The 26,670-nt window shown below is 36.7% G+C and overlaps 1 protein-coding gene across 2 annotated transcripts in view; it reads left to right on the top strand.

The window, feature by feature from the left end:
• The window catches only part of MCC (MCC regulator of Wnt signaling pathway), a 210,490-nt gene that overhangs the window by 112,340 nt on the left and 71,480 nt on the right, over window positions 1-26,670 (top strand). For both annotated transcript variants that reach the window (XM_088130041.1, XM_088130042.1), the window contains 2 exons: window positions 15,220-15,333; window positions 22,564-22,706. In XM_088130041.1, coding sequence (XP_087986167.1) covers window positions 15,220-15,333; window positions 22,564-22,706 — 257 coding nt within the window. The remainder of the gene's footprint in view (window positions 1-15,219; window positions 15,334-22,563; window positions 22,707-26,670) is intronic.

The following is a 26,670-nucleotide window of genomic DNA, read 5'->3' as shown; positions in this document are numbered from 1 at the left end:
TGCGAAAGGATCAACAGAAGTTTATTAAGATCTCCCAAACTGTGTGTGTTTTATCTCTACTTAGCCTCCTAATGATTAGCATAAGTGTGCTGCATGAAAAGGCCACAGGTTGATTTTTGAAATACAATTGTTACTGAAAACCAGAAGTACTTAATTGATTTACCAGTTAACCCTACCTGACCATAGATATTCCATTCTACTAATTAGCAAGAGAGAAAAGTAAAACATATTTTTCATGATTATAAAATACAGTGGGGCAAAAAAGTATTTAGTCAGCCACCAATTGTGCAAGTTCTCCCACTTAAAAAGATGAGAGAGGCCTGTAATTTTCATCATAGATATACCTCAACTATGAGAGACAAAATGGGGGGGAAAATCCAGAAAATCACACTGTGTCTGATTTTTAAAGAATTTATTTGCAAATCATGGTGGAAAATAAGTATTTGGTCAATATCAAAAGTTCATCTCAATACTTTGTTATATATCCTTTGTTGGCAATGACAGAGGTCAAACATTTTCTGTAAGTCTTCACAAGGTTTTCACACACTGTTGCTGGTATTTTGGCCCATTCCTCCATGCAGATCTCCTCTAGAGCAGTGATGTTTTGGGGGTGTCGCTGGGCAACCCGGACTTTCAACTCCCTCCAAAGGTTTTCCATGGGGTTGAGATCTGGAGACTGGCTAGGCCACTCCAGGACCTTGAAATGCTTCTTACAAAGCCACTCCTTCGTTGCCCGGGCGGTGTGTTTGGGATCATTGTCATGCTGAAAGACCCAGCCACGTTTCATCTTCAATGCCCTTGCTGATGGAAGGAGGTGTTCACTCAAAATCTCACGAGACATGGCCCCATTCATTCTTTCCTTTACACGGATCAGTCGTCCTGGTCCCTTTGCAGAAAAGCAGCCCCAAAGCATGATGTTTCCACCCCCATGCTTCACAGTAGGTATGGTGTTCTTTGGATGCAACTCAGCATTCTCTCTCCTCCAAACACAACAAGTTGAGTTTAGACCAAAACATTCTACTTTGGTTTCATCTGACCATATGACATTCTCCCAATCCTCTTCTGGATCATCCAAATGCTTTCTAGCAAACTTCAGACAGGCCCGGACATGTACTGGCTTAAGCAGGGGGACACGTCTGGCACTGCAGGATTTGAGTCCCTGGTGGCATAGCATGTTACTGATGGTAACCTTTGTTACTTTGGTCCCAGCTCTCTGCAGGTCATTCTCTAGGTCCCCCCGTGTGGTTCTGGGATTTTTGCTCACCGTTCTTGTGATCATTTTGACCCCACGGGGTGAGATCTTGCATGGAGCCCCAGATCAAGGGAGATTATCAGTGGTCTTGTATGTCTTCCATTTTCTAATTATTGCTCCCACAGTTGACTTCTTCACACCAAGCTGCTTGCCTATTGCAGATTCAGTCTTCCCAGCCTGGTGCAGGTCTACAATTTTGTTTCTGGTGTTCTTCAACAGCTCTTTGGTCTTGGCCATAGTAGAGTTTGGAGTATGACTGTTTGAGGTTGTGGACAGGTGTCTTTTATACTGATAACAAGGTCAAACAGGTGCCATTACTACAGGTAACGAGTGGAGGACAGAGGAGCCTCTTAAAGAAGTAGTTACAGGTCTGTGAGAGCCAGACATCTTGCTTGTTTGTAGGTGACCAAATACTTATTTTCCACCATGATTTGCAAATAAATTCTTTAAAAATCAGACAATGTGATTTTCTGGATTTTTTCCCCCATTTTGTCTCTCATAGTTGAGGTATACCTATGATGAAAATTACAGGCCTCTCTCATCTTTTTAAGTGGGAGAACTTGCACAATTGGTCGCTGACTAAATATTTTTTTGCCCCACTGTATATGTATACTGTTCCTAGAAATGTTTTACCACATTCAAATATTTTTGGTATATTCTTAATGTCTTGAAGGTAATTTTGTCCTCTTATTTGGGACCTGAACTGATTTTCTTTTGTTCTGAAATGATAGGAAGAGCTCAGTTTGTCAGACAGCAGGCAATTCTATGATACCTGACAAGAGAGCATGCTGTTCTTAGGATTAACTTATAATAGGAAACAGGTCATTCTGAAATGACCCCAGGGCTTGCATAAAAAATGAACCAGATGGAACCAGTAGAAGCTGTACCTATATTCAATTCCCATTGACATACCTATCTTGATTATGAATAATATCCACCATTTGTATATCTTGAACAATCGAAGATTTCTAAATTGCTTTATAGCTTGGCTTACTCTGCATCACTCAGTAACGTTTGTGTATCCCTGATTTAATAGTATCTAGTTTGAGTTTACTTATAGGTATTATGCAATTCATTTCCACATTTTAAAAATCTGGTCAGCTTATTAAAATAAATTGCAGTGTATAGAGATGTTCTGAGAGCAGTATTATCACTACAAAATGGTTCACTGCCAATTCAGAAAGAATTGAATTTGAACCTTTATTTTCATAATTATGATTATGTTTATTCTTCTAAAAGTTCTAATTCTTCTTATCTTTTAGATGAAAATGTCTGATAAATGGGAAGGGAAGCTCACATCCTTCAGTATCTAGTAATTGTAGTTTTCTACAATTATGTGTTCATGAATATATTAAGATTTGAAAATTCCCACTTTAGGTTTTGCATTAAGAAATACTTTTCAATTGTTTATTTTCTGTATATACATTATATGGGGGGAATGAGTTCATCCATTAAATTGCTTAGCTTCTTTAAAAAATTGGATTATAAACTTAAGAATTACTTAATTCACTGTACTGAATTGTAACAGTTCCATTGCTTCTTTTGCTCCAGTTTTTTATATATTTTTTTTACCTTTTTTTGCCAGATTGCTTTACAAATATTATATTGTCAGCTACATGAGAGTAAATGAGGTTACTTTTAACAAAAAATAGAGAGCTTCTGTGGTGTCTGACAACAGACTATATTGCTGCTTAAATTTTTTGCTATGTCTGCTCTCTCTTTCTTTATCATCCTGTTTCTCATTTATACTTTTGCCAGGATTTATTCAGCTGACTGCATGAAATCTAGGCAATTCTCCTTTTAATACATTTTATTTCTTCTCTGAAAGCAATTCTGATGTATGTATAGGAGGGCAACTGTTGTGGTGATTTTCAGTCACTTGGCAAATGCATAATAGTTAGTTATGTCTTCTAGAATTCCCTGTAGATTATTACATTACACATTCCCCCACCCTACCTGCACAAATGCTTGATCCCTTTAAAAGTCTCAATTTTAATTAACTCATTACAAAATAGAACAAGAGATTGTAATTAAAGATGTTTATGTATTTCTTTGCAAACAGTTTTATTATGAGCTGGAATAGTCTGGCAATATTATTTCACAGACAGGTGCGTTTTTCAAAAGCGGAACTAGAGATGAGTTTGAAATGAAATGTAAGTCTGACATGACCAGATTACTGTTTTATATTTTCATATTAATAATGAACTCTGTCTCTAGAAGATAGAAATTTGGATTAGAAACTTAAGACTTTTGTGAAAGAATTGTGAAATATTTTATCAAAGGTTGCTACGTAAAACATATTTTAATTAGGTAATATTTATTTATGAATTTGTATTCCTTTTTCTTACCATATATAACCCAAGGAGCTTAAATGATGTAGACTAGGACCAGAGAGACTGAGATACTAGTCTACCCTCAGCCATGGAAACTCCGAAGGGTCTCTGATTCCTTTTCAGGTCAACCTCACAGTGTTGTTATCATGGAGGAAAATTGGAGGAGGAATGCTGCTTAAGCCACCTTGGGCTCTTGGAGTGAAGGTAGAAACAAAGTTGGATAAATCAATGATGCAAATGGAGTAAAATATAGAATAATATAGAATAGCAATAACATAAAACCAAAGAAAATAACATGGTAGAAAGCATAAATAAAATTAAGAAAGCAACTACTTAAATCAGTATGAACATATTTACAACTCAGTTTATGGATTAAGCACTTGTAAAGGAGTTGTAAAATTTGGGAAGAACATCAAGAAAGTCCTGTCCTTGAGTTTGCACCAGATTGATTCAGGTTGCCCAAGAATCTTAAAATCCAATAAGAATTATACAGAATAATATGATCTTTCAGATAACGGAGGTCCTAAGACATACTGAGCATTGCAGATTATAGACAGACCTCCAAATTGTATCTGGAGACAATAAAGAGATTCCCAGTATAATAATAACATCAACTAGTCTTTTACAGCAAGATTTGCCAGTGTCTTTTAACTGGTAGAAATTTGGAGAAAACTGGAATTTTGCGAGCATGCCATAAATTACTGACACAAAATAATTGCCATGGGACATGTGCAAAATGGCTATTTTTAATTTATTGTGTTTATTGTGTAATATTGTATATTGTGATGGGATCTAAATCTCATCTCATATAACCACTGCTTCTAGGCCCATAGCTTTGTACTCTGATAACACAACAGAACTCTCTCCCTCTCTTCCTGCTAGCCAGTGCGCCCCTCTTTCTCTTACCTGAATCACCAAACGCATGTCCCGCTCTTCCCCATTTCCTCAGCTCAGTCAAAAATCCGGATGACCGCTTTATCCATAGCTACCTTCCCAAAGCCCAGCCCTTGTATTTGTCCTGTAATTCTCCTGGCCAATTTTCCAACCCCTACTCTATCCCAGCTTTTCAGATCCCAGCAGTCATTGGATCCAGTCAGGGATTATCAGGTCATACTGGAGAACAGAGTGTCAGCCTGCCTGATGCCTTTGTTTTCTAAGGATGATTATGGTAAATGCAGGACCCCGTGGCATTTTGGGGAAGTAAAGGTGAAACCCAGATTTCATTTTGCAGGGTGCATGGCATCATGATAAAATACATTTCAAAAAATTAAAAATTGGTTGAAGAAGGAAATTTTGGCTCATTTCAAGTAAGTATTTATAGCATGTTGGAGGTCCCCCATTTTACAGCATGGATATGTGAAGTAGAAGTTTCAGTAACCTCATAAACCTTTTTTTGTGAAATATTTATGTTGCATGATCTGGTTGGGCAGGCAATCCAAAGTTTTTAAATCTGACATACTGCTTATAACTAGGGTTTTTAAAAAAAATCATAAGCCAAGGGGAAGGAAATGAATAATTTACTCAGTTGGCTAGTTTATCATGCTTTTGATTTTTATTTGTGTAGTTCACCCAAGTAAAAAACTGTAAAGATAGTCAATATTTGATGACCATATATGGGCAGCCTGCAACGTTCGAAGTTTATGCTCTTGTAATATTACTTAGATTTCTACTTAGCCATGGTGGTAAGTAGAAAACTCTGTTCCTACAGGGCTCTTTTTAATGTGGTGAGAGGTCATCAGAAGGATGGAAACACTGCCGTGTACAGAGGCACAACATATGTCATTTCATCTATAAGTTACAAGTAGTGGCTTATGCTGACCCTTGACATTTTCATCTTTTTATTACTTTGGTCCATTAAATGTTTTAATGAAATTTTTGTATCAGCATTTGGTTTATTGGAATATTTATTTTAAAAAATACAGATAATATCCATCCAGTGATTTCTATTATATTAAATTGCTGATCTTTTACAATATACATAATATGTCCCTGAGTTGGCTGCTGTATCAGAAAGCTGGGAAGTGGCCAGTATAATATCTCTTTTCTATCCAGAGAAACTCCATTAAGGAGGAAAAGGTACACTGCCTTTTGATTGCCAATATTAAGAATCCTCTAGAAATATCCTCAATGACAGTGGGAAAGATTGTGCTATTGGCTATGTTCTCTCTGTTACTACCAGTCATGCCCAACTCAGGGCATTGGGTAAGATAGAAATTAATAGCTTGAATGTAGTAAAATCAAAGGCAACCAAACAGAATTTATTTAAATAAAGTAACAAGAAAATGTGCCAGAAGCTTTGTATACAAAAAGTTGGTCTCTAAAAGCCTTGGATGTGATTCCCAAAACATTCAAAAACTTACCCTGAATTATTTTTAATCTAATAAAATATCATATTAACTGTAGTTAATTTAAATTTAATTAAAATTGAAGAAAATTGTACCAGATTCTTGTCCTGGTGCTTGCTATCTTTTATTTGAATTGCAATTCCCTGCATGCCACTCCTGTGGTAACCCTTGGTTTAAAAAGCTTGTACGTTGAAATGTATTTGAAGCCATTGCAAGGCCTGCAGAACTATGTCACATGGCTGCAGTGGCTCTCACTGCAGGCCAATGCATTCTGCATCAGTCCCAGTTGCCAGATAGTTTTCAGAGCCAGTCCCAGTTTCCAGGCGATGAGGGTATGTTTTCTGTTGCCAGGTGTCTTGCTCCAGAGAGGGCTGCAACAGCCATATTTGCTGTAGGTTGGGCAAAGGCTCCCATGCCATGGCTTCCACCTGCTGATCCAGCATTAGTTGTGATTTCAGGAGAATCTGAAAGTCACAGCCTTGCTTCTTCATTGGGAAGGTGAACCCAGAGCTAACAAAAGAGCAGACATAATCTTCAATGAGATATGCCAAATTTAACTAGACAATATTGCAGTTTCTGAGTTCACAACTATGGCTTGCAATCATCCAACAAACTAAATACCTTGCTTTTAATGAATTTTTAATAATAACAGCGCATTATCTGACATGCTGTCGCTATAGCTGTTGTATTACTCTGGATTTCACTGCTTCTAAATTCTAGAAGTAAAAACAAACAATTTTAAACCATGGGTTAAACTATGGTTCATGCAAAACCTGGTTTGTATTTTTAGTTTTAAAGACTGTTGTCTAAAAATGAAAACAGTTGGCATTCAGTTACTGAAATACAAGTGCTTTTATTGATTTGGAAATGCCTGAGTTGAATCTAGCAATATGAGTTGGTGATGATAATTTGTTTAAAAATGCAATTAAGTCAGTTTACCCAAACTGTAACATTTTGTTAAAAAAAAAAAAAGGCATGTTCCTTGCTGATTTGAAAAATGTAACTTCCCCCATCTTATGCTTGAGTAGATATTGCCAGAATGCCTAGAGTTGGCTGTATAAGCAAGTAACATACATATGATAGCATACATATGCACTAATTCTTATTTACTGTAACAGATAAAATTAATTTCCTCTCATTGCTGTGAGATACTGTATCCTTGGCCAGAACTTCTACTTACGTTCTTAAATTAGGAAGCACTGATGCTTGTTTAAATGAAGTTAATCAACTGTGTCCTCCAGTGAACATTCAGGAATCAGACAGAGAGAGTGTGTGTTTTCTTAATGTACTTTTTTTTTTATGTTATCTGTTAGAATGCTCAAACTAGTCATTCTCCAGTGTTGCATTTCTTAACTTGCAAACATAAATTATTTTGAAAGCTTAATTCAATATAGCTGACATATTAGAGCATGTTCTGGAGTGATTGTGCAGTTCCAAGACTATAAACAAGTTTATTACAAAATTGCAGCTGCTTTAGAGTGGCCCTGCCTCTTTGCGTTCTTTATCATAACTCTGAGATGTTAGGAGGACCTGTTCTGTGCAACTCCCTCTGATGCAAAGTTGCAATAGAGAGTTGACAGATACAGGTCACTTTTATGGGAATATCTGTACTTCCTATAAAACAGGGGAGTTTAACATTTTCCCATTTCAGAAGCTTCATAAAGGAAAGCTAATCAGTACCACCTATGTATTTTCATACCTCTGGGTCAGGTGTAAATGGAGAATTTCCCCTTTTATTCACAGCTGCCCACCCCACCCTCACCCCCCAGCACTTTTCAGTAACTTTGCTATGACAGCTTGTTTGTATGTGAGAGAAAAGAGGTGAATACAGCTAAATGTCTCTTTCTTTAGTAATCCTCAAAGCAGCTTCATTTTGGAATTAGTCTCAGTTCATTACAACCAGGTACTATAATTGCTGCTGAGAATGAAGAGAAAGGCAAATTATGTATATATCATTACTTCTAAATGAGTTCGTTCCAAATTATCAATTACAATTTTTAAAAGAAACAAAATGCCTCTAATTTGCTAAGTATATTACACTACTACCACCTTTCCCCAATCAGCAATCCTTTTTTAAAATCATTATATGAATCAGTTACTTGGAATACAACGTTTTGCAGGATTTAAGGATACTTGTTCATTTAAAATAGCAAAATAAAGTTTTTCAAGGAAAATAGTATCTTTATTCTCTATCTCACATTTCTTAGCAATTCATGCACCTTCTGAAACACCAGAACATTTTTTCTCTTCTGAAAATTTTTTTAGAATTCCATCTCAGGCAGTTTTGCTTTGTATTTTATGAACTTACACACTGTAATATATTTGGCTTTAAAGAATATTGTAGAGTCAGTGTTTAAAAAAATAATTTCCTGCCTCAGAAATGTTAAGAGTTTGAGTCTGGCGTATTTCTACTATTTTAATTTTGTTTGAATGTCTTTTCCATCCATTGGCTAATATAAACTTGAAAACCTGTTTGGTGAGAAAAATAGATTAGCACATCTGGGTTTCTACCTAATTGTCAACTGAGCTGTTCCAACTGGGTGGGGTAGAGCATTGCTCAGGGATAGGAGCAAAGAGTTGGCTGTTCAGACAGTCTTGGAGGCAGAATTACAATCTTCGGAAGTACGATATTCTTCTGAGGTCAGTGTGAATATTCCTAAATATAAATGTTTTAGGAACAGAATGGAATGTTTAATGTTTAGTGAACAGAATGGAAAATCTTTGAGGAATCCATTGATTTCATTACAAGTGCAGATTATTTTCCAGAAATTTACAGTTGGTCCTCTTTGTTTTATTAAGCTATAAATAAACAGAATATTGAACATGGTTTTTGTCCTAGAGCAAGTTTGTTTTGTGCTCAAAAATTATTTCAAAGTATTTTCATTGAAAACATAAGAACATTGATACTGGAGGAATATCTAAAAGCAAACCTGATTCTTAGATCTTCTTTTTAATACTGGGTGTTATAAAATGTATATACTGTGTGTTCCTTCCTAAGATTTTCTACTGATGGTTCTTTGTGAACTGGTTTCAGGAAAAATGAAAAAATTCAGTTTCCAGTAAAGTTTACCACCTAAGTTTGCAGTAAGATTGATGACAGAGGAGGAAATTATAATACGTATCTATTAACAGATTTACATATGCTATCAGTTGCAAATGAGGTTTATAACAGGTTGCCATAGTGCTGGTAATATTGCCATGTGTGCACAAAATTTAGTTTGGATTTTGCCATTTTCTAATTCCTGGCATGTTTCTTAATTTTTAAAAAAGCCTCTGGGTCTCCTGATTGCAAAAGTCATATATTTAATGAATTAATGGAAAAAATAAGCACAACAATCCCCATATATTTACACACATACACATATATATTTAATTTAGCTAGTTTATGTTTTTATTGCAGTAGTTGGAATTTCCAGCTACAGCCATTTGATTTGTATATATTTCTGAATATAGACTAGATCTGTAGAGATATGCACTCCATGTATCCAGGCTTATAGTAACAATTATTGACCACTAAGATTGAGGTGTATTTTAATACATCATGCTAAATTTGTAAGTATGCTTGCATTGTATTCGAATATATATTTTCTCTTTTAAAATCTCATATTTTGTTTAATGTCATGTAAAAACTTTTGGAACATGTTGAATAAACATGTGAATGAATCTGAAGCTTTGATGCCTGCTTCAATTTGTTTTCCTATAATGGGCGTTGTTTTGAATTCATTTTCATTAACTTTTAGTTTAGATTTTCACAAAATAATGGTGTGCAGGTTTTTTCCCCCTCTCCTAGGGAGACTCCTTTCTCTGAAATGGTTGTTTAAAAGAGGCAATGGGTTGTGGCATTCCATGTTCCCAGTGTTTTGGGGATCAAACAGCAAAGCTGTCTTTGGAGATTTTGAGTTGTCAGGTTACTTATTCTAGGTAATGGCTTCCCTTTTATATTTTTTATTTCAGCCTTGTCCATATATTTCCTAAAATGGACTTTAACTGCATTCATTTCACCTCTTGTGTCATAAAAGTATAGACTATTAGCTTTAAAAAAAACAAAAAGAGTAAAAAGCTTAGACAGATGTTATTCTATAGATTGCAGCTCTATTTCTTTAAAATGATTGATCAGTGTTTCCCAGCACTAGGAACTTGAATTCCCTGAATTCCCCACCCAGCATGAGTTGAAATCCACACATCTTAAATTTGCTGATGTTGAAAGACACTGATCAATCATTTTAAAGAAATAGGGCTGCAACAGAGCTGTCATTTAGGTAGAAGAAGAAACTGAAAAAGGATACCATAAACATCCTGAAGCATTTGAGGCACAAAAGTATCTTGATATACCATCTTGGTAAGCCTAACTATGTCTTTCAGAGCAATTGCTGTAAGATTACAAATTGGAAGTGCCAACTGAGGCACAGATGTTTCCCTGTATTTATTTATTTGCCCATGAGTTGAAAACAGATTTGTAGAAGATTTGGGCAACATTTGAGGGGCTGAAGGTTACAGCTCAGCCTCCTGAGGTTCCAAGATACCATAAGAAGTCGTCTGAGGATATGACAACATCAGTGGAAGAGACAAGACCAGGAAAAAAAAAATAGATTCTTCTTTGGCTTTGTTTCTCCCTCCTTCCCTCCTTGGATGTTAATAGTAAGAATAGAAATAATGATGGAAATAAGAACCACCCTTATTTCCATCATTAATTTAAGCCCACTCCAACCCCACACAGCCATCAAATTGCAATTTAGTTTGGATTTGAAAAGGTTTCAAAGAGGTGGAAGGTGTTCAGATCCAATTTGCTGCGCTGTATCTACTTGTGACTAGGCCTTGTTTTCATTTAGCTATCACTCTCTTTCCAATTCTGTGGTTTAGAACCTTAAGGATAATCTCTAGTTTGATCTACAATGAGACTTGCTACAGGCACCAGGAACTTCTGTGGACACAGTATTTCTCCTGCTTCCAAAGTGAACAGGTGCAGGCCTCTTGGCTCTCTGTAGGGCACAACATGCTTTTTAGTAAACAATAACAAAGAAAATAAGAATTTTCAATCTCAGCTTTGTTTGATTCTCTTTGTATTTGCGATGTTCATAAATGGAACACCATTCCAGTTCAATATATCAAAAAAGTATGCTGTTGAGAAAAGATTTCTATAGTTTCCATTTGTCCTAGTCTTTCTGTGCCAAAAGTGTTACTTCAGCAACCTTCATCTCAGCTGCCATGGTTTAGTGGTTAAGGCATCAGGCTAGAAACCAGGAGACCGTGAGTTCTAGTCCTGCCTTAGGCATGAAACCATCTGGGTGACCTTGGGCCAGTCACTCTCAGCCCTAGGAAGGAGGCAGTGGCAAACCACAGCTTCTCAGTGGGATAGCACTATAGCTCGTCTCTCTTATTATGAGAGATAATTCCTTACTAGATTATTTTGAATTTTGTATTTCAGAAACAGGTCAAAGTATCGAGAATTTGGTATTTCACTGTCCCCTTATTGAATGATAAAGAATTTGTACAACTAATGAGGGTACAGACTATCCAATACTTTGATTTCAATTCAGAAACATCAGGTGCCCGAATTTTTGAATCAGAAGCATATACAGTAAATCTTATATCTGAGGTCAAATTATTGCTTACCCATCATACAAAAATAAGATTAAAAATAAAAAGGAAAATAACTTGAAAGATGAATTGAAATATTTATGGGCACAGATTGTGATGGACTGGAATGGAGGAAGGGGGGGTGAAAACGGTGCTCTCGTCTCCAGAGCAACGCTCTGGAGATAAGCAGAGAAAGCTGGCGCATCCCTAAACATTCCAGAAGATAGTAGAGACTTGTGCCTGGGAACTGCTGGTCAGTCTGAGAAGATTTCTGTAAACAGGAGCTGGCAAATAAACCTTGCTGATTGAACCTGCATGGTCTCCAGGAGTTCTTTGGGCTAGGCCTGACACAGATGGTTAGATGCCTATCTACTATTTTGTACAGAGAAATACAGAAGAAGAAATACGAACTAAATACTATAATATCACAGCAGACAGAATTCATGCTAGCATGTTTATGACAGATATTGGGAGAATGGTGAAAGACCTGGTAAAATTTTAGCTAATTGTTTAAAGCAAAAGAAAGGGCAATGATTCCAATTATTGGAGGTGAAAGAGATGAAATATATAAAACTTCAAAAGATATAAATTATCAATTTTTTAAAAAAATTATTCAGAATTATATAGCAAACCAGAAAATATATTGAATGAGGATATAGAGATCTTTTTAAAGAATATACACCTGCCACACTTAGATGACACACAAAAACAACTTTTATTTGCTGTACAGTTTGAGGTAGAGATTAAACAAATAATTTTAAAAATGGCAAATGGTAAAACACCAGGATTGGATGGACTTCCTGTAGAGTGGTATAAAACATTTATAGAACTTTTGGTGCCAAAACTTTGTCAATTGTACGATGAGATACTTGATAAGGGAATATTATCAGAGGCATTTAATCAGGCTTATATTGCAATTATGTCAGGTAAAAATAATACTCAATGTGGTAATTATCATCCAATTTCAGTGATTAATGTTGTTACAAAGATCTTAAGCAGTGCTAGCAAATAGTTTACAGCAAGTGATACTTTTTGTTGTTAAGAATGATCAAGCAAGGTTTATAAAAACTAGGCAAGCAGCAGACAACATTAGGTTAGTTGTAGATTTAATAGACTTGAATAAAAATAGAGACCAATTTGTAATTTTATCATTAGATGTTGAAAAAGCTTTTAACAAAATGTATAGACATTTTTTGTTTGCTGTACTAAATAGGTTTGGATTTCCTTTGAAATTTATAAAATGGACCAAGATATTATATGAGTAGCCCACATCTAAAGTAAAGGTTAATGGTATGCTTTCTGCTACTTTCCCATTATTTAGAGGAACTAGACAAGGCTGTCCACTTTCACCCTTGCTTTTTGATACCCTTGGCTAAATGCTAGACCCTTGGCTTGTGCATTTAGACAACATAGGGAGATTTACAGAGTAGCACATAATTCAATTGAAAAACTGATTTTATTTGCAGATGATATTTTTTATTTATTTCTGAACCTCACACTACTATTCCAGTGTTGATGCAAATGATGGATGCCTTTAGTAAAATAGCAGGATATTCTATTAACTGCTCCAAACTGGAGTTGATGCAAATAGGTGAAAATTTGGCTACCCATCCATTTAAGGAATATCAATCCATATTGATATTGTACCGAATCCATTAAATATTTAGGTATATGCATAACCGAAGATATGACTCAGTTACCTGTTATGTAAACAAAATATATAAATTAATGAAGGAGGATTCAATTGTCCGAATTTGAAGATATATCATCAAGCTTACCTATTGTCAAGTATTGAATACTGGAAGCCAACAATTGGTGTTAATTTTCCAATTTGGGCAACTTTGGAATATACATATATAGTATCTTTGGTTGGATGGATAGTATTAGAATCTAAATACAATAGAACTCTAGTATCTCTCAAAACCATTATGTCAGTTAGAAAGCTATGAAATGTAATGTCTAATAAAAAAAGATTTGATCCTTTTTCCCATGCTAAATTGACTTTGTGGAGAAACCCAACATTAAAAATTGGGAAAAAGATGGTGATATGTAAAAATTGGATGGAACCGTGGATATTGACTTTGGACCAATTGATAGATGATGAAGATGAATTTTTAACATATGCTGTGTTAAGAGATAAAAGTCATCTATCAGATGTAACCCAATGGCAATATTTACAGCTACAACATTTATTGACAACATTGTTCGGACCAGCAGGATATTCACTTCTGAGACAGTTGAGATACTAGAAAAACTTTAAAACTAAAAACCTATTACTTTTTATAGATATTTGCTATCAATAAATCAATTTGATATGCAGATGCTAAGAGATGAGTGGAATAAAGAATTAGAGGTTCCTATATTCCCTAGACAATAGGAAAGTGTCTTAACATATATAGCAAGAATGTCAATGGACCTAAAACTTCCACTTATACAACAAAAATATTTAGAATGTATTGGGCTCCATTACGTTTGTATAGAAAAGATGGTTGTTTGTCTCTCCTCTGCTCATTAACTTCTATATAATGCTGCTGGGAGAGGTCATTCAACAGTTTGGGGTATAGTATTATCAGTATGCTAATAATACCCAATTGTACATCACTATTGTTGATGACCTTTTCTGATCCCTGGAGGCTATCTGGGTCTGGATGGAAAAGAACAGCTGAAGCTGAAACCTAGTAAGTCTGAGTTGCTGTGGATACATTGGGGTTCTCTGTTGCATCAGAGTTGTTCTTTGATGGGCAAACACTCTCATCAGGAACTTGGGGGTCCTTCAGGACTCATGGCTCCTGCTTGGAGTAGCAGGTGGAAGCTGTGCCAGAGGGACTACACCCAGCTTTAGCTGGTACATCAGTTGTGACCCTACCTGCGGCAGGAAGACCTAGCTGCAGTAATTCATGCAGTTATCATCACCCAGCAAGACTACAGGAACACTCTGTACTTGGGGCTGCCCTTAAAAACTACTTGGAAACTACAGTTGCTCCAAAATGCAGCAGACTGCTTACTTTTGGGTTTCTAGGAGCATGTAACATTGGTTTTGCAGACCCTGTGTTTCAGTTGGTTTCCAGGTACAGTTTAAGATGTTGGTTTTAACCTATCAAGCCCTTTATGGCTTGATGCCTAGATGTCTGCAGCACCATCTATTCCAACCAGTACTAGCCCAGCCAGTCAGATCAAACAGAGAGAAACTATTACTGATCCCACATTTTGGGGGGGGTCCAGGAGGCTGAAGTTAGAAGGTGCTGCTTTTCTGTGATGGTGCCAATTCTGTGGAACAGCCTCCAAGTTGAGTTCTTCTACAGAGCCTTCTCCTGATTTTATCATGCCATCTTTACTTTCTATTTTTATTGTGTGTTATTTTATGTTTGGGTGGTGTTATTTTACCATTTTTATGGTTGTTATGATATGAATGTTTTACTTTTTGTAACCTATGTCAGCTTCCAAAAGTTTCTGGAATGTGGCAGAGTAGAAACATGGTTATTAAATAAACTAATTAAATTCAAATAAGCAAAAGTATTCAACATTAGTGCTGGAGGTATACAAAATGGAATTATTTGAATAATGTGAAATAGCTTGTTCTATTTCTTCATTTCAAATTCCAAAGTATGAAATTTTATACCTGAATTACACCAGTTGCATTATCTCAACCAGGACGTTAAATGTTTTATTGATTGCATTTAATTGTAGCTCTATTTTTGTTTATATATTACAGTTCCATTTAGCAGCACTGGCATCTTTGAAAGGCGACATCGTTGAACTTAATAAGCGCCTACAACAAACAGAACGAGAGAGAGATTTGTTGGAAAAGAAATTGGCAAAAGCCCAGGTTAGTCATTATTTAACTTGCTAAAACGGTCTTCGCTATTAATACCTCAAGGATTTAAACCAATAAAAAGAATAGGTGGTGTTGTAACATCAAAGGCATCAAATGTGACTTTTCACAGAGGAACATAGCAAAACGTGCTAGTTTCTTTATACTAGGGGTGTTCGGGAAAAAAATTATGTTATCTTACTAAACAAAGATATACAAGCATTTATATTAGTAATACATAATCAAGTTATTGCCCTAGTTCAAAGCATTTGTACAGTTTATGAAAAACAAAATTCCTGCAAATATGACTAACAAGTTTCATACCAGTGGAAGTGGCACACTCAGTTCAAATGTCTATTTATTGAGCTTCCCAACCATTGAAGCAAATTTTGTTTGTAGAGAAATTAATGGACTATCTGGCATTGATAAGTCATTGTCTGTAATCAGTTTGTAGAAATGTGACCTCTATTGAACTGCTTTTCAACGTGTTGCATTTGCTTGAGAATGCAGTATTCCATTAATTCATTTATTACAATTATTAACTTGCATTTGTTTATTAAAATAAGTGGAGAAACAAAAAGCTAATATTCTTGTTGATACCTACTTTTATCTACCAACCAAGGAAAAGAAGTAGATGATGCCTTCCAAAAGCAGAGGCAGATCTTTCAAAGAGGCACAACATTGTAGTGAGGGGGGACTTTAATTGGCAGATCTGCTTGCAATCAAATTAGCTTTGTCCATGATTCAATTGTGGACAAAAAGACAGATCTGGCATATATCACTAAGACTTAGCTGGATGAAGAGGGGAAACTTCCCCTCCTGAAGATCAGTCCAGCTGAGTTTTATCTTTTACATCAGTTCTGACCCAGGAGTGGGGAGGCAGAATAGCAGTTATTTACTGGAAGACACTAACTGTTGTGAGGAACACTGTTTTCAGGTGGCCAGATGTGAAGCCTTGTTCATAATGCTAGGCCAGAGGGGCAAGCTGCGATTGCTGCTATTATACTGTTCCAGCTGCATGGTGGCATCCCACACTAAGCGGCAGGATCTCAGTGCAAGGCTAGTTGTGGATTCATGGTTCAGCCTGATTTCAGCCTCCCTTCCATGGGAATTTATAGCTTGTGTGACAACTATGAGTTTATCCCAGGTTACCACAACCTGTCTCACATGTTTGGCCATGCTTTAAATCTGGTATTCACAGTGGAGTAGTCATGTGGTGACCTAATGGTATTTCATCATATTGGAGTGATACTGAGTGAGGCCACAAGACTGAGTCCTGCACTCTTAAAACAGTTTTGTTAATGACTTAGAAGAATAGGTAGAGGGAAACAAATTTCAGATGATATGAAGTGGATAGTTAAGGTAGGATAGTTAATACCAAAGAAGACAGAAGTAAAATTCAAAACAATCTTGAGAGATTAGAGAAATGGGCTGAAAAATAACATAATGAATTCAGTAAAGATAAGTACAAAATTCTTCACTTAGGAAACCTAAATGAAGTGCACAAGTAAAAAAGGATGGGGATACCTGGCTTGGTAATAACCGATGTGAAAAAAAAAATGAAGGTGAGTAGCAGTGTGATGTATCTGCAAAAAAGGCAAATGCAAAATTAGGCTGTATCAATAGGAATATAGAAGTAATATTTCCTGTCATAGATTTGGGGTGGTACAAAACTTGAGAAAATACTTAGACTAGTTGCTAGTGAATAGCATTTTTTTCTTTAATGCTACAAAGATGTGAAGAAAACAAATTTTAGCATTCAGTTTCTTTTTTGGGGGGGAATTGTTCCAACCAACACCTGTTTATCTCTGAGTTGGTTCAGCCTCAGCTACTTTCCCAGACTACGTTTGAGAAGCTAAACTTGACTCGAATACTTTGCCAACTTGTTAATGTGGGAAAATAAAATTTGGCTGTATCTATTTTACACATTCCCTTGTTTTGCCACCGCTGCATATTTGGGGGTAGCTTGGCACTTTAGACTCTTCTTGTCCATGAACCTTAGAAGGTTTCCTCTTTCTTTTCCTCTTACCTTTTTCTATGTCTTGAAGGGGTTTCTACACCACTGCCACCTGATTTAGCGGGATCTTGGTTTCCTCTGTCCCATGCATCTAAAAGTTCAACTCCTTTCTTCTCTCAAATTGTATTGCCATCCCTTGCAAATGGCTATCATTGACCACCACAGGATAGCTCATGTTAGGGACCTTCCTATCCTTTGGTTCTCCACCAGGAGACTTCATGGGAGACTTTATTTTTCCTCTCACCAACTCTTTTCTTTCTCACCAGTCACTGAGTGCTCCTAGCACTAGTAGCTGAGCAGGTCTGGTGTCTGCTGACTGACTAGGTTTCTCTCTTGCCATTGATGGGGATGATTCATGGTCCTCCAGCTAAAGCTTCTGACTGTTCCCAGTTGGAATGTTATGTTGCCATTTCAGCTGAGTTTCTCTTCTTCCAGTTAGAGCCTTTTTGCTGTTGGGGGCCATACTCTGTCAGTTGAATACCTAGCAAACTGCAACTGGTATTGTCCAGGCCCTGGCTCTTCCTCACTTGACAAACTTCCTCACAAGTCTAAAGAACCATTTCTTTTTCATGGGCTTCACTCACTGCTAACCGGTTTATTGGCCAAAATCTCCATGGATATTGCTATGGCCAGAGCTTGACTGCTGAGGTAAGCACCCCACTGTGCACTGCCACTTGCTCCTACTGGCTGAGGCTGCTCCCAGATGTGGATACTTACCACTAGCCAATTTGCTAATCGAGCTCCCTTGATTCCTCCTGCCCAGACCCCATACTGATCACCAGTGGCTGGCCTACCAGTTGAACCTCACACTGAAACTATCTACACCAACTCCTGCCTCTGGCTTTTTCAGTCACTTTTCATGGGACTTGAACTTTTCACCAGCTCAGGAACACATAAAAAAATGTTCAGCAGCCTTCTCTGTTGACAATATTGTTCTCTTTTTCTTTCTCTCTCTAACAACCCAGCAACTTTTGGTAGTTCTGCCATCAGCCATGGCAACCCTGCCTGCCTGCTTATTCCCCTGTATCCACATTCCTTGAAGGTACGGGAGTAACATGGGATGACAGAATGTGTAAGAGGAACAGTCCTGGTAGTCACCCTACTGTTCTCTCACAGTTTCACTTTATTGTGTGTAGATCAGACCTGACTTTAAGTATTGCATCCATTTGGGTCAACTACACTTAAAAAAAAAATTAGATGAACTGGAATATGTTCAGAGAGGGGCAACAAGGATAATTGCTAAACTATAAATAAAATTTTATGACAAGAGAATGAAGGAATTGGGAATATTTAGCCTGAGGAAACAAGAATGGGGTGGGGGGAGATAGCACTTTTCAAGTCCTTGAAAGAAAGTCATACAGAAGAAGGTCAAGACCAGTTTATTATCATTCCAGAGTGTATCACCCAAGGAATGGATTCTAAATGCATGTTAGAAAAATGTGCTAGTTTCCTAACAGTAAGAGCAGTTCAGCAATGGAACCAACTACTCAGGAAAATAATAGGTTCCCATCCACTGGGTGTGCTTGAGCAGGGGCTAGACATCCATCTTTGGTGATATTTCAATTTGAATTCCCCTCTGGACAAGGGCTTGGAATCAATGGCCTAAATGGCTCCTTCCAGCATGATCTGTTGTAAATAATAAAATAATGTATTATGTATAAGTCAGCAACATCCAGAGGCCCACAGATTTTCTTCCCCTGACTTAGATGCTTTCTTACATTGCCTAGATGAAATGGCAATATCAGTCAGGTACCAAGATTTGTCTGAATGTTTCAAGCATCCTTCTTTTCTAGGCTTTTTTCAAGTGGCATCAGCCACATGTTCTTTGGCATGCAAAACAGCTATTGTGTAGGAGGCAGTAGAAGACACAAGAGAGGAGTCCTTTGGTCTCATCTTTATTAAGTCATGAACAAATTAGGTTTAGAGAAACATAAACAATATCAGTATCTCAGATGCAGAGTTTTGAAAAGTGGTCAGAGAATATTATGTTTCAAATTATCAAAGACTGTTTACTTATAATAATAGGAAGATCAAAAGGAAATCCTTGCTTAGCTTGGACAAGAGTTAGTTCATACATCAGAGTTGTGTGTGATTAGTATTAATGTGATTTAATAATCACAAATTATCATATTCATGACATTTCCACTGTAGTTAGTCTGCCTTGAATTCTCTGAGTACTCTCCTGGTATGCAATATATCTATTGTGATGACAGAAAAAGACATGATAATATTGATTACTTCACTCCTTCCAGTATGAAATCTGGGATTTTTTCGTATGGGGAAATACAGTATCAAGCAGGCAAATGTACATGATGATCATCACATCACTAGATAATTAATCTTTGGAGATCACATGATAGCTATAATAATTAATTCTGATTAGGATTATAATGCATCTATCCTGGAAGCAAATTTCTTTTAAGACTGAAGGAGATTTTTCAAAGAGATTTTTAATCCAGAAGGAAGTGTACTAGTGGCGTGTCACCTCTCATTTTCAGTGTCTATACTGAAGAACTATTTAATGAACTAAGAACTGCACCATGATTGTCGATAAGTAATAGACAATTTAAGATGTGCAGATGATACTGCACTCCTGACAGAAAAAGAAGAACTAAAGATTCTGATAAAAGTGAAAAGTATACGTTACATTTTAATACAAAAACCCCAAGGTGAGGATAATCAGGGGGGAGGGGCAAAATAAAAACTATGATCTATAATATCCCTCTTTAGCAAGACAAGAATTTTGTCTGTTTTGGACATTTAATCTTAGAAGATGAGAAAACAGTTGGTGAAAGAAAGAGGCAAATAGAAATTGCCAGGAATGCTGTTTTAGAAATGAAGAATATTCTAATCTCAAGAGAAATAGATTTAAAATGAAGAATTAGAATGATTAAATGCTATATTTGGTCAATTCTCCTTTACAATTGTGAAACATGGACAATGTCCAAGGACACTAAGAACAGTCTGAAAGCCTTTGAAATATGGCTTTAAGAAGAACCTTAAGAATCCTTTGGAATAACAAAGGATCAAATCTTGGAAGTCTTAGAGATGGCACAGGAGAAAAAAATCTTCATAAAGACCATCAACAAAGAAAACTGAGATATTTGGGTCATAGATGCAGCTCTATATAATGGACTTGGTTAGAAGGAACAATAGAAGGGAAAAGCAGGAGATGACAAAGAGACACCTACAGTAACAAGATTCATAACTGGATTTGTCTAAATTATGAAGAATGTGCAAGAGTGGCACAGAAGGGACACTGTGGAGACACATGGTCATCAACTTCCTGAAAGGAGAAGATTAAACACACTAATAAACAGATAACTCTTCTATAAAAGTAGATCAATAATTAAACAAAAAGCACTTAATAATCTTCAACAGACTAGTATTATGCAATTCAATATTTTTAAAGATTTGTACTATCAGAAAAAAAAATTAGCTGGGTTGTGGCTGTGAATATTATGATGAAATAGAAGATGACTAATATCAGTCTTCTAAATTATTCTGATTACTTCCAAGTATTAATAATTCTTCAATTAAGTAAAAATGTAATATTGAGAAACTTGTGCCTGGAATATTTGCTGCTCTGATGAAAGAATGAGAAAATAGCATGGAGTAACTTCTTTAAATTACTTAGGGTAACAGTTCCATAAAAACCATGAATTAATTTCCAGTGAAGCTAATGGGATAGTTATGTCAAGGATTGCACAGTTATAGAGAATATCTAGCTTAGATTTCTAGTTTAGTTTACAGGCTGGTGGTGGTTTTACCATAAAATCATGGAATATGCCTTTCACACAAAGTTAAACCCAACAGATATGTGAAGATTATCCCCATATCAAGATCATTATTCATCTTCATCCACCCACTGACACATTCAAGCATTGCACCAGCTTACTCTCAAGAGGAAAAGTCCTGCCTGCTTTGCTTAGGGTGGTTCCTACTCTAAAATTTAAAACAACAGTAAATCAGTTAACTGGAAATCTAACTCTTCTCCCTTAGCTTGACTTGCCACACCTTGTAAATTATCTTGAATAATTTGATTGATACATTGAGTAATAATGTAATGATCCTGTCTTATTATGGAACTTTCATCACTTGAAATTTTCATTTAGGCTCATGCACCTATCTCAGTCTGTGGAGGTACAGAATCTCATTCCAATGAAACTACAGGATGTAGTTTATCTAAAGAGAGAGGACACATCGAGTTGTATCAATATCGTAGGACTGATAGGTTTTTCATTGTGACTTCTGTGATTTATATATATAACTTTCTGCATAAGTAGCCATCAGGAATGTTCCAGAGTTAATATTTTTGGTAGGAGTCTTTCTCTTCTTTAATAAATAGTTCAGGTTTGAGACTGGCACATAGCCAGAAAACCATTTCGCTGTAGTCCATCTCACCAGACAGGACATTTCTTTAGCAAACACACTGAGCAGATTGGCCTCTTTTTTTTATAAGTGGGATGACATCCAGAAGTCATTGCCACCTTGTTCTGCAGATAGGGCCATCCAGAAATCAGTCTTTTTGCTGCTTATTGGAACAGGAAATGCACATGATATTGCAGCAGGAGGTAGACTGAAACCGGTACTGTGCAGCAAGAGTAAAGAACAAGTTCTGAAAATTGTAGTTCAATAGCATCTGAAGAATTAGAGTTTCACTTACCTACTAAATTATCTTGTTGTGATGAGGATATATTATTCCTGTGCTGTGAATGTGTATAGTGGATTCACTTTGTTTTATTTATTTAGTACATTTATATGGCACCCCAACAACATGACTCTGGGTGGTGTACAAAATCATTAAACAAAAATACAAAAAAGAAATAACACATACCACTAAAGCAAACTAAAAGAATTAAATGGCAATCAAGAATAACATATACTATAACTCACAAGCTGGGAACTTTCCTTGTCCCCAGGCACCTGGGGATGGAGCCAGGTTTTAACTGTCTTTTTAAACTTCATTGTCTGCCTTTGTTTTTTATTTTTACAAAGAAAAATAATTTGACCAAAGGATGAGATTCACACAAAAAGCAGTGTTATTATGACTTACTTTATTATATTAATCCTTGAAGGAAATTACTGTTAGTCAGCCTAACTGATCTAAACCTGCTATAAGGTTTTTTATGATTGGGAAGATGACAGGTTGTAAACACTACGTATCTTGTATCATATTTTTATATTGCCACCATATTACCTTTAAATTTCTTTTTTACACTGTTTAGTGTGAACAGTCTCACCTAATGAGAGAGCATGAAGATGTGCAAGAGCGTACAACGCTTCGCTATGAGGAACGGATCACAGAGCTTCATAGCATTATTGCAGAGCTAAATAAGAAAATAGATCGACTGCAAGGAACTACTATAAGGTACAATGATAAATGAATTGTGTCAGCAAGATGCTACCATGAAAATGTTGTTGTTCAGTCGTTAAGTCGTGTCCGACTCTTCGTGACCCCATGAACCATATCACACCAGGCCTTCCTGTCCTTCACTACCTCCCTGAGTTTGCTCAGTTTCATGCTCATTGCTTCAGTGATGCTATCTAACCATCTCATCCTCTGCCTTCTCCTTTTGCCTTCAATCTTTCCCAGCATCAGGGTCTTTTCCAAAGAGTCCTCTCTTCGCATTAGGTGACCAAAGTATCTGAGCTTGAGCTTCATTATCAATCCTTCCAATGAGCAGTCAAGGTTGATTTCCTTTTAGACTGACTGGTTTGACTTCCTAGCAGTCCAGGGGACTCTTAAGAGTCTTCTCCAGCACCACAGTTCAAAGGCATCAATTCGTTGGCGCTCAGCCTTCTTTATGGTCCAGCTCTCACAGCCATACACTACTACTGGAAAAACCATAGCTTTGATTATACAGATCTTTGTCGGCAAGGTGATGTCTCTGCTTTTTAATATGCTTTCTAGGTTTGCCATAGCTTTCCTCCGAAGGAGCAAGCGTCTTTTAATTTCATGGCTGCAGTCTCCGTCTGCGGTGATCTTGGAGCCCAAATAAATGAAGTCTCTTACTGCTTCCATTTCTACTCCTTCTATTTGCCAGGAATTAATGGGTCCAGATGCCATGATCTTAGTTTTTTTAATGTTGAGTTTCAAGCCAGCTTTCGTACTCTCCTCTTTCACCCTCATCAAGAGGCTCTTTAGTTCTTCTTCACTTTCTGCCATTAGAGTGGTATCATCTGCATATCTGAGGTTGTTGATGATTCTCCCTGCAATCTTAATTCCAGCTTTTGACTCTTCCAGCCTGGCATTTCTCATGATGTACTCTGCATATAAGTTAAATAAGCAGGGTGACAATATACAACCTTGTCATACTCCTTTCCCTATTTTGAACCAATCGGTTGTTCCATGACCAGTTCTAACTGTTGCTTCTTGGCCCGCATACAGATTTCTCAGGAGACAGGTAAAGTGGTCTGGTACTCCCATCTCTTTAAGAATTTGCCACAGTTTGTTGTGTTCCACACAATTGAAGGCTTTTGCATAGTCAATGAAACAGGAGTAGATGTTTTTCTGGAACTCTCGTGCTTTCTCCATGATCCAGCGGATGTTGGCAATTTGATCTCTAGTTCCTCTTCCTCTTCGAAACCCAGCTTGTACATCTGGTAGTTCTTGGTTCACATACTGCTGAAGCCTAGCTTGTAGGATTTTGAGCATAACCTTGCTAGCATGTGAAATGAGCGCAATTTTGCAATAGTTTGAGCATTTTTTGGCATTGTCCTTCTTTGGAATTGAAACATAAACTGACCGTTTCCAATCCTGTGGCCACTGTTGCATTTTCCAAACTTGCTAGCATATTGAGTGCAGCACTTTAACACCATCATCTTTTAATATTTTAAATAACTCAGCTGGAATACTGTCATCTCCTCTAGCTTTGTTGTTAGTAATGCTTCCTAAGGCCCACTTGACTTCGCTGTCTAGGATGTCCGGTTCAAGGTCTGTGATTACACCAGCATGGACATCAGGGACATTAAGATCTTTCTTGTATAGTTCTTCTGTGTATTCTTGCCACCTCTTCTTAATCTCTTCTGCTTCTGTTAGGTCCCTGCCTTTTTTGTCCTTTATCATGCCCATCTTTGCACTAAACGTTCCTTTGATATCTCCAATTTTCTTGAAGAGATCTCTAGTCTTCCCCATTCTATTGTTCTCCTCGATTTCTTTGCATTGTTCATTTAAGAAGGCCTTCTTATCTTTCCTTGCTATTCTCTGGAAATCTGCATTCAGTTGGTTATATCTTTCCCTTTCACCCTTGCTTTTCGCATTCCTTCTTTCCACAGCTATTTGTAAAACCACATCAGACTGCCATTTTGGTTTCTACTTCTTAGATTTCATGAAAACAATTTTACCTTTCTAAATATATATACTTCCAAACCTTAGCTTATAACCCCAGTGCCTGAATTCTGTTTTTGCTGCTTTCCTTGTTCATTCCCTATTCATATGACATTTCAGATACCCTCTTGCCCAACATCCAAATCCAGTTTCCCATCAGCTATCATTCTTGAGCCCAATATGTATGACCTTATAATTTGATCTTCATTCCAGATTAATTACACTTGTACTATGTCCTGTATTTTTTAAAGTTATATTTAATATTTGTAAGGTGGAACATTTTTTAACAACTTCTCAACCCTCCTTTCTGAAAATCTTAAGTATAACTGCAAGCTACCTATAGCTCTTAGACATTCTTTTTAAGACCCAGTAGTTCTTGGCATTTAATGTATATGAGATGACGCAGAGTTAAAAGCACTTTTTAAAAAAAACCTTAAGTGTAACCATTTACAATAGGAATGAGGAACCTAAGGCCTTGGCAGTCTGTCAACAATCATTTGGTCAATGGAAAAGATTATTTTACTGATAACAGGAGCAGAAAGTTGTGTTTGCAATAACCAGGGAGTTGGAGAAGCTGTAACACTCATTCCAGTGATCTGGAGAAGAGGTCTAATGAGGGCTCATAGATGAAACTCTGCTCCATGGTAGATCAAGAGCCCTGTCATGATAGAGAAGAATGTGTTTTACTTTCCAACAAGATTGCATTTCCAAAAGTCCACTGAACATTTGTTGGCAAATTTTGCCAGGGAACATGATGCTGTGATTTGCTGACCATTTCTAGCAATAGTTGATTCTTAATATCTACCTTTAGTTCTTCCATCTCCCAGAGCTACATATCCTTAAAACATTAAAGCATCACACACTCTTATTTATAACATGAGCATTTTTGGATATTTATGAGTAGTCCATATTAATTCTACCCACTTTTGTGATCCATTGCTTTTATACAGTAAAACTTTCTAACGTTACTTAGATTTGTCATCCAAATCACATGCTTTTATCAATAGACTGCAAAGCTATATGTCCACAGCATGCAAAATATATGGAGAGAAAGCATTTTGGCAATGAAGACTAATAGTTTTCATTTAGTATCATCTATGTACAGAAGGCTTTGCAAAGGAAGGTAAGACAGATCCATACCAAACTATAATAATGGACTCTTATTGGCTATTCCATTTGTTATTCTCATTCATTCATTCATTCAGTGGATTTATATGGCCATCTCACATATGGCCATCTCAATCTCACATATGGCCATCTCACATCTCACATACATTTATATGGCCATCTCACATCTCACATACATGACTCTGGGGAGATAACAAAATAAAAAATGTTAAAAACATATACAACAAAATATAAAACCCATAGCAGCTGGAAAAAATTATAGAGCCACAATTTAACAGTTGGTATAACAAAAAAATGGACTCTGTCCCATGCCTAGGGCCCCCAGGCTCAAGCACAGAGCCACATCTTCAAGGCCTTAGGGAAGAGGCCAACCTGATCTTTGAAGAAATGGCATTCCAGGGGGTGGGTACGATGACAGAAAAGATTTTCCTCCTGGGTCGGCCAGTTGACACTCCTTAGTTGATGGGACTCAGAGTATGCCTCTCCTGCCAGACTGAATGGGACAGGTAGAAACAACTTAATGATTGCAAAAATTAATGTAAACAGAGAGTGTGCAATGCAATGTAATATTTCTTATTTCTTCATTAAGTATTCTAACTTTCTGTAATGACAGGGCTGATTTGTTTTTTAGTATTGCGAAAGAACTTTCAAATTTATTCAGCAAAGCGTATATGAAGCCACACAACAATATGAGTTGGACGAGGCATTCACTGTTACAAATGCATCTAATGCAGGTGACATAGTGATTAAATAAATAGTCAAGCCAATTACCATTCTGAATTGTCTTATGACAGTGCAGTTGCTTACACTCCAGCTGCTTGGGTAATGCTTTTTTAAAAAAAATGAGAGATGCAGTTATGTATCATTTAATATGAGA

The sequence above is a fragment of the Python bivittatus genome, unplaced genomic scaffold (genome assembly GCF_059951505.1).
Source record: "Python bivittatus isolate LINGU-HERP-01145 unplaced genomic scaffold, Pbiv_v1 ctg000850_np1212, whole genome shotgun sequence".
Taxonomy (NCBI): Eukaryota; Metazoa; Chordata; class Lepidosauria; order Squamata; family Pythonidae; genus Python; species Python bivittatus.
Note: the sequence above shows the minus strand (reverse complement) of the source record. Positions and strands in the feature narration are given on the sequence as shown.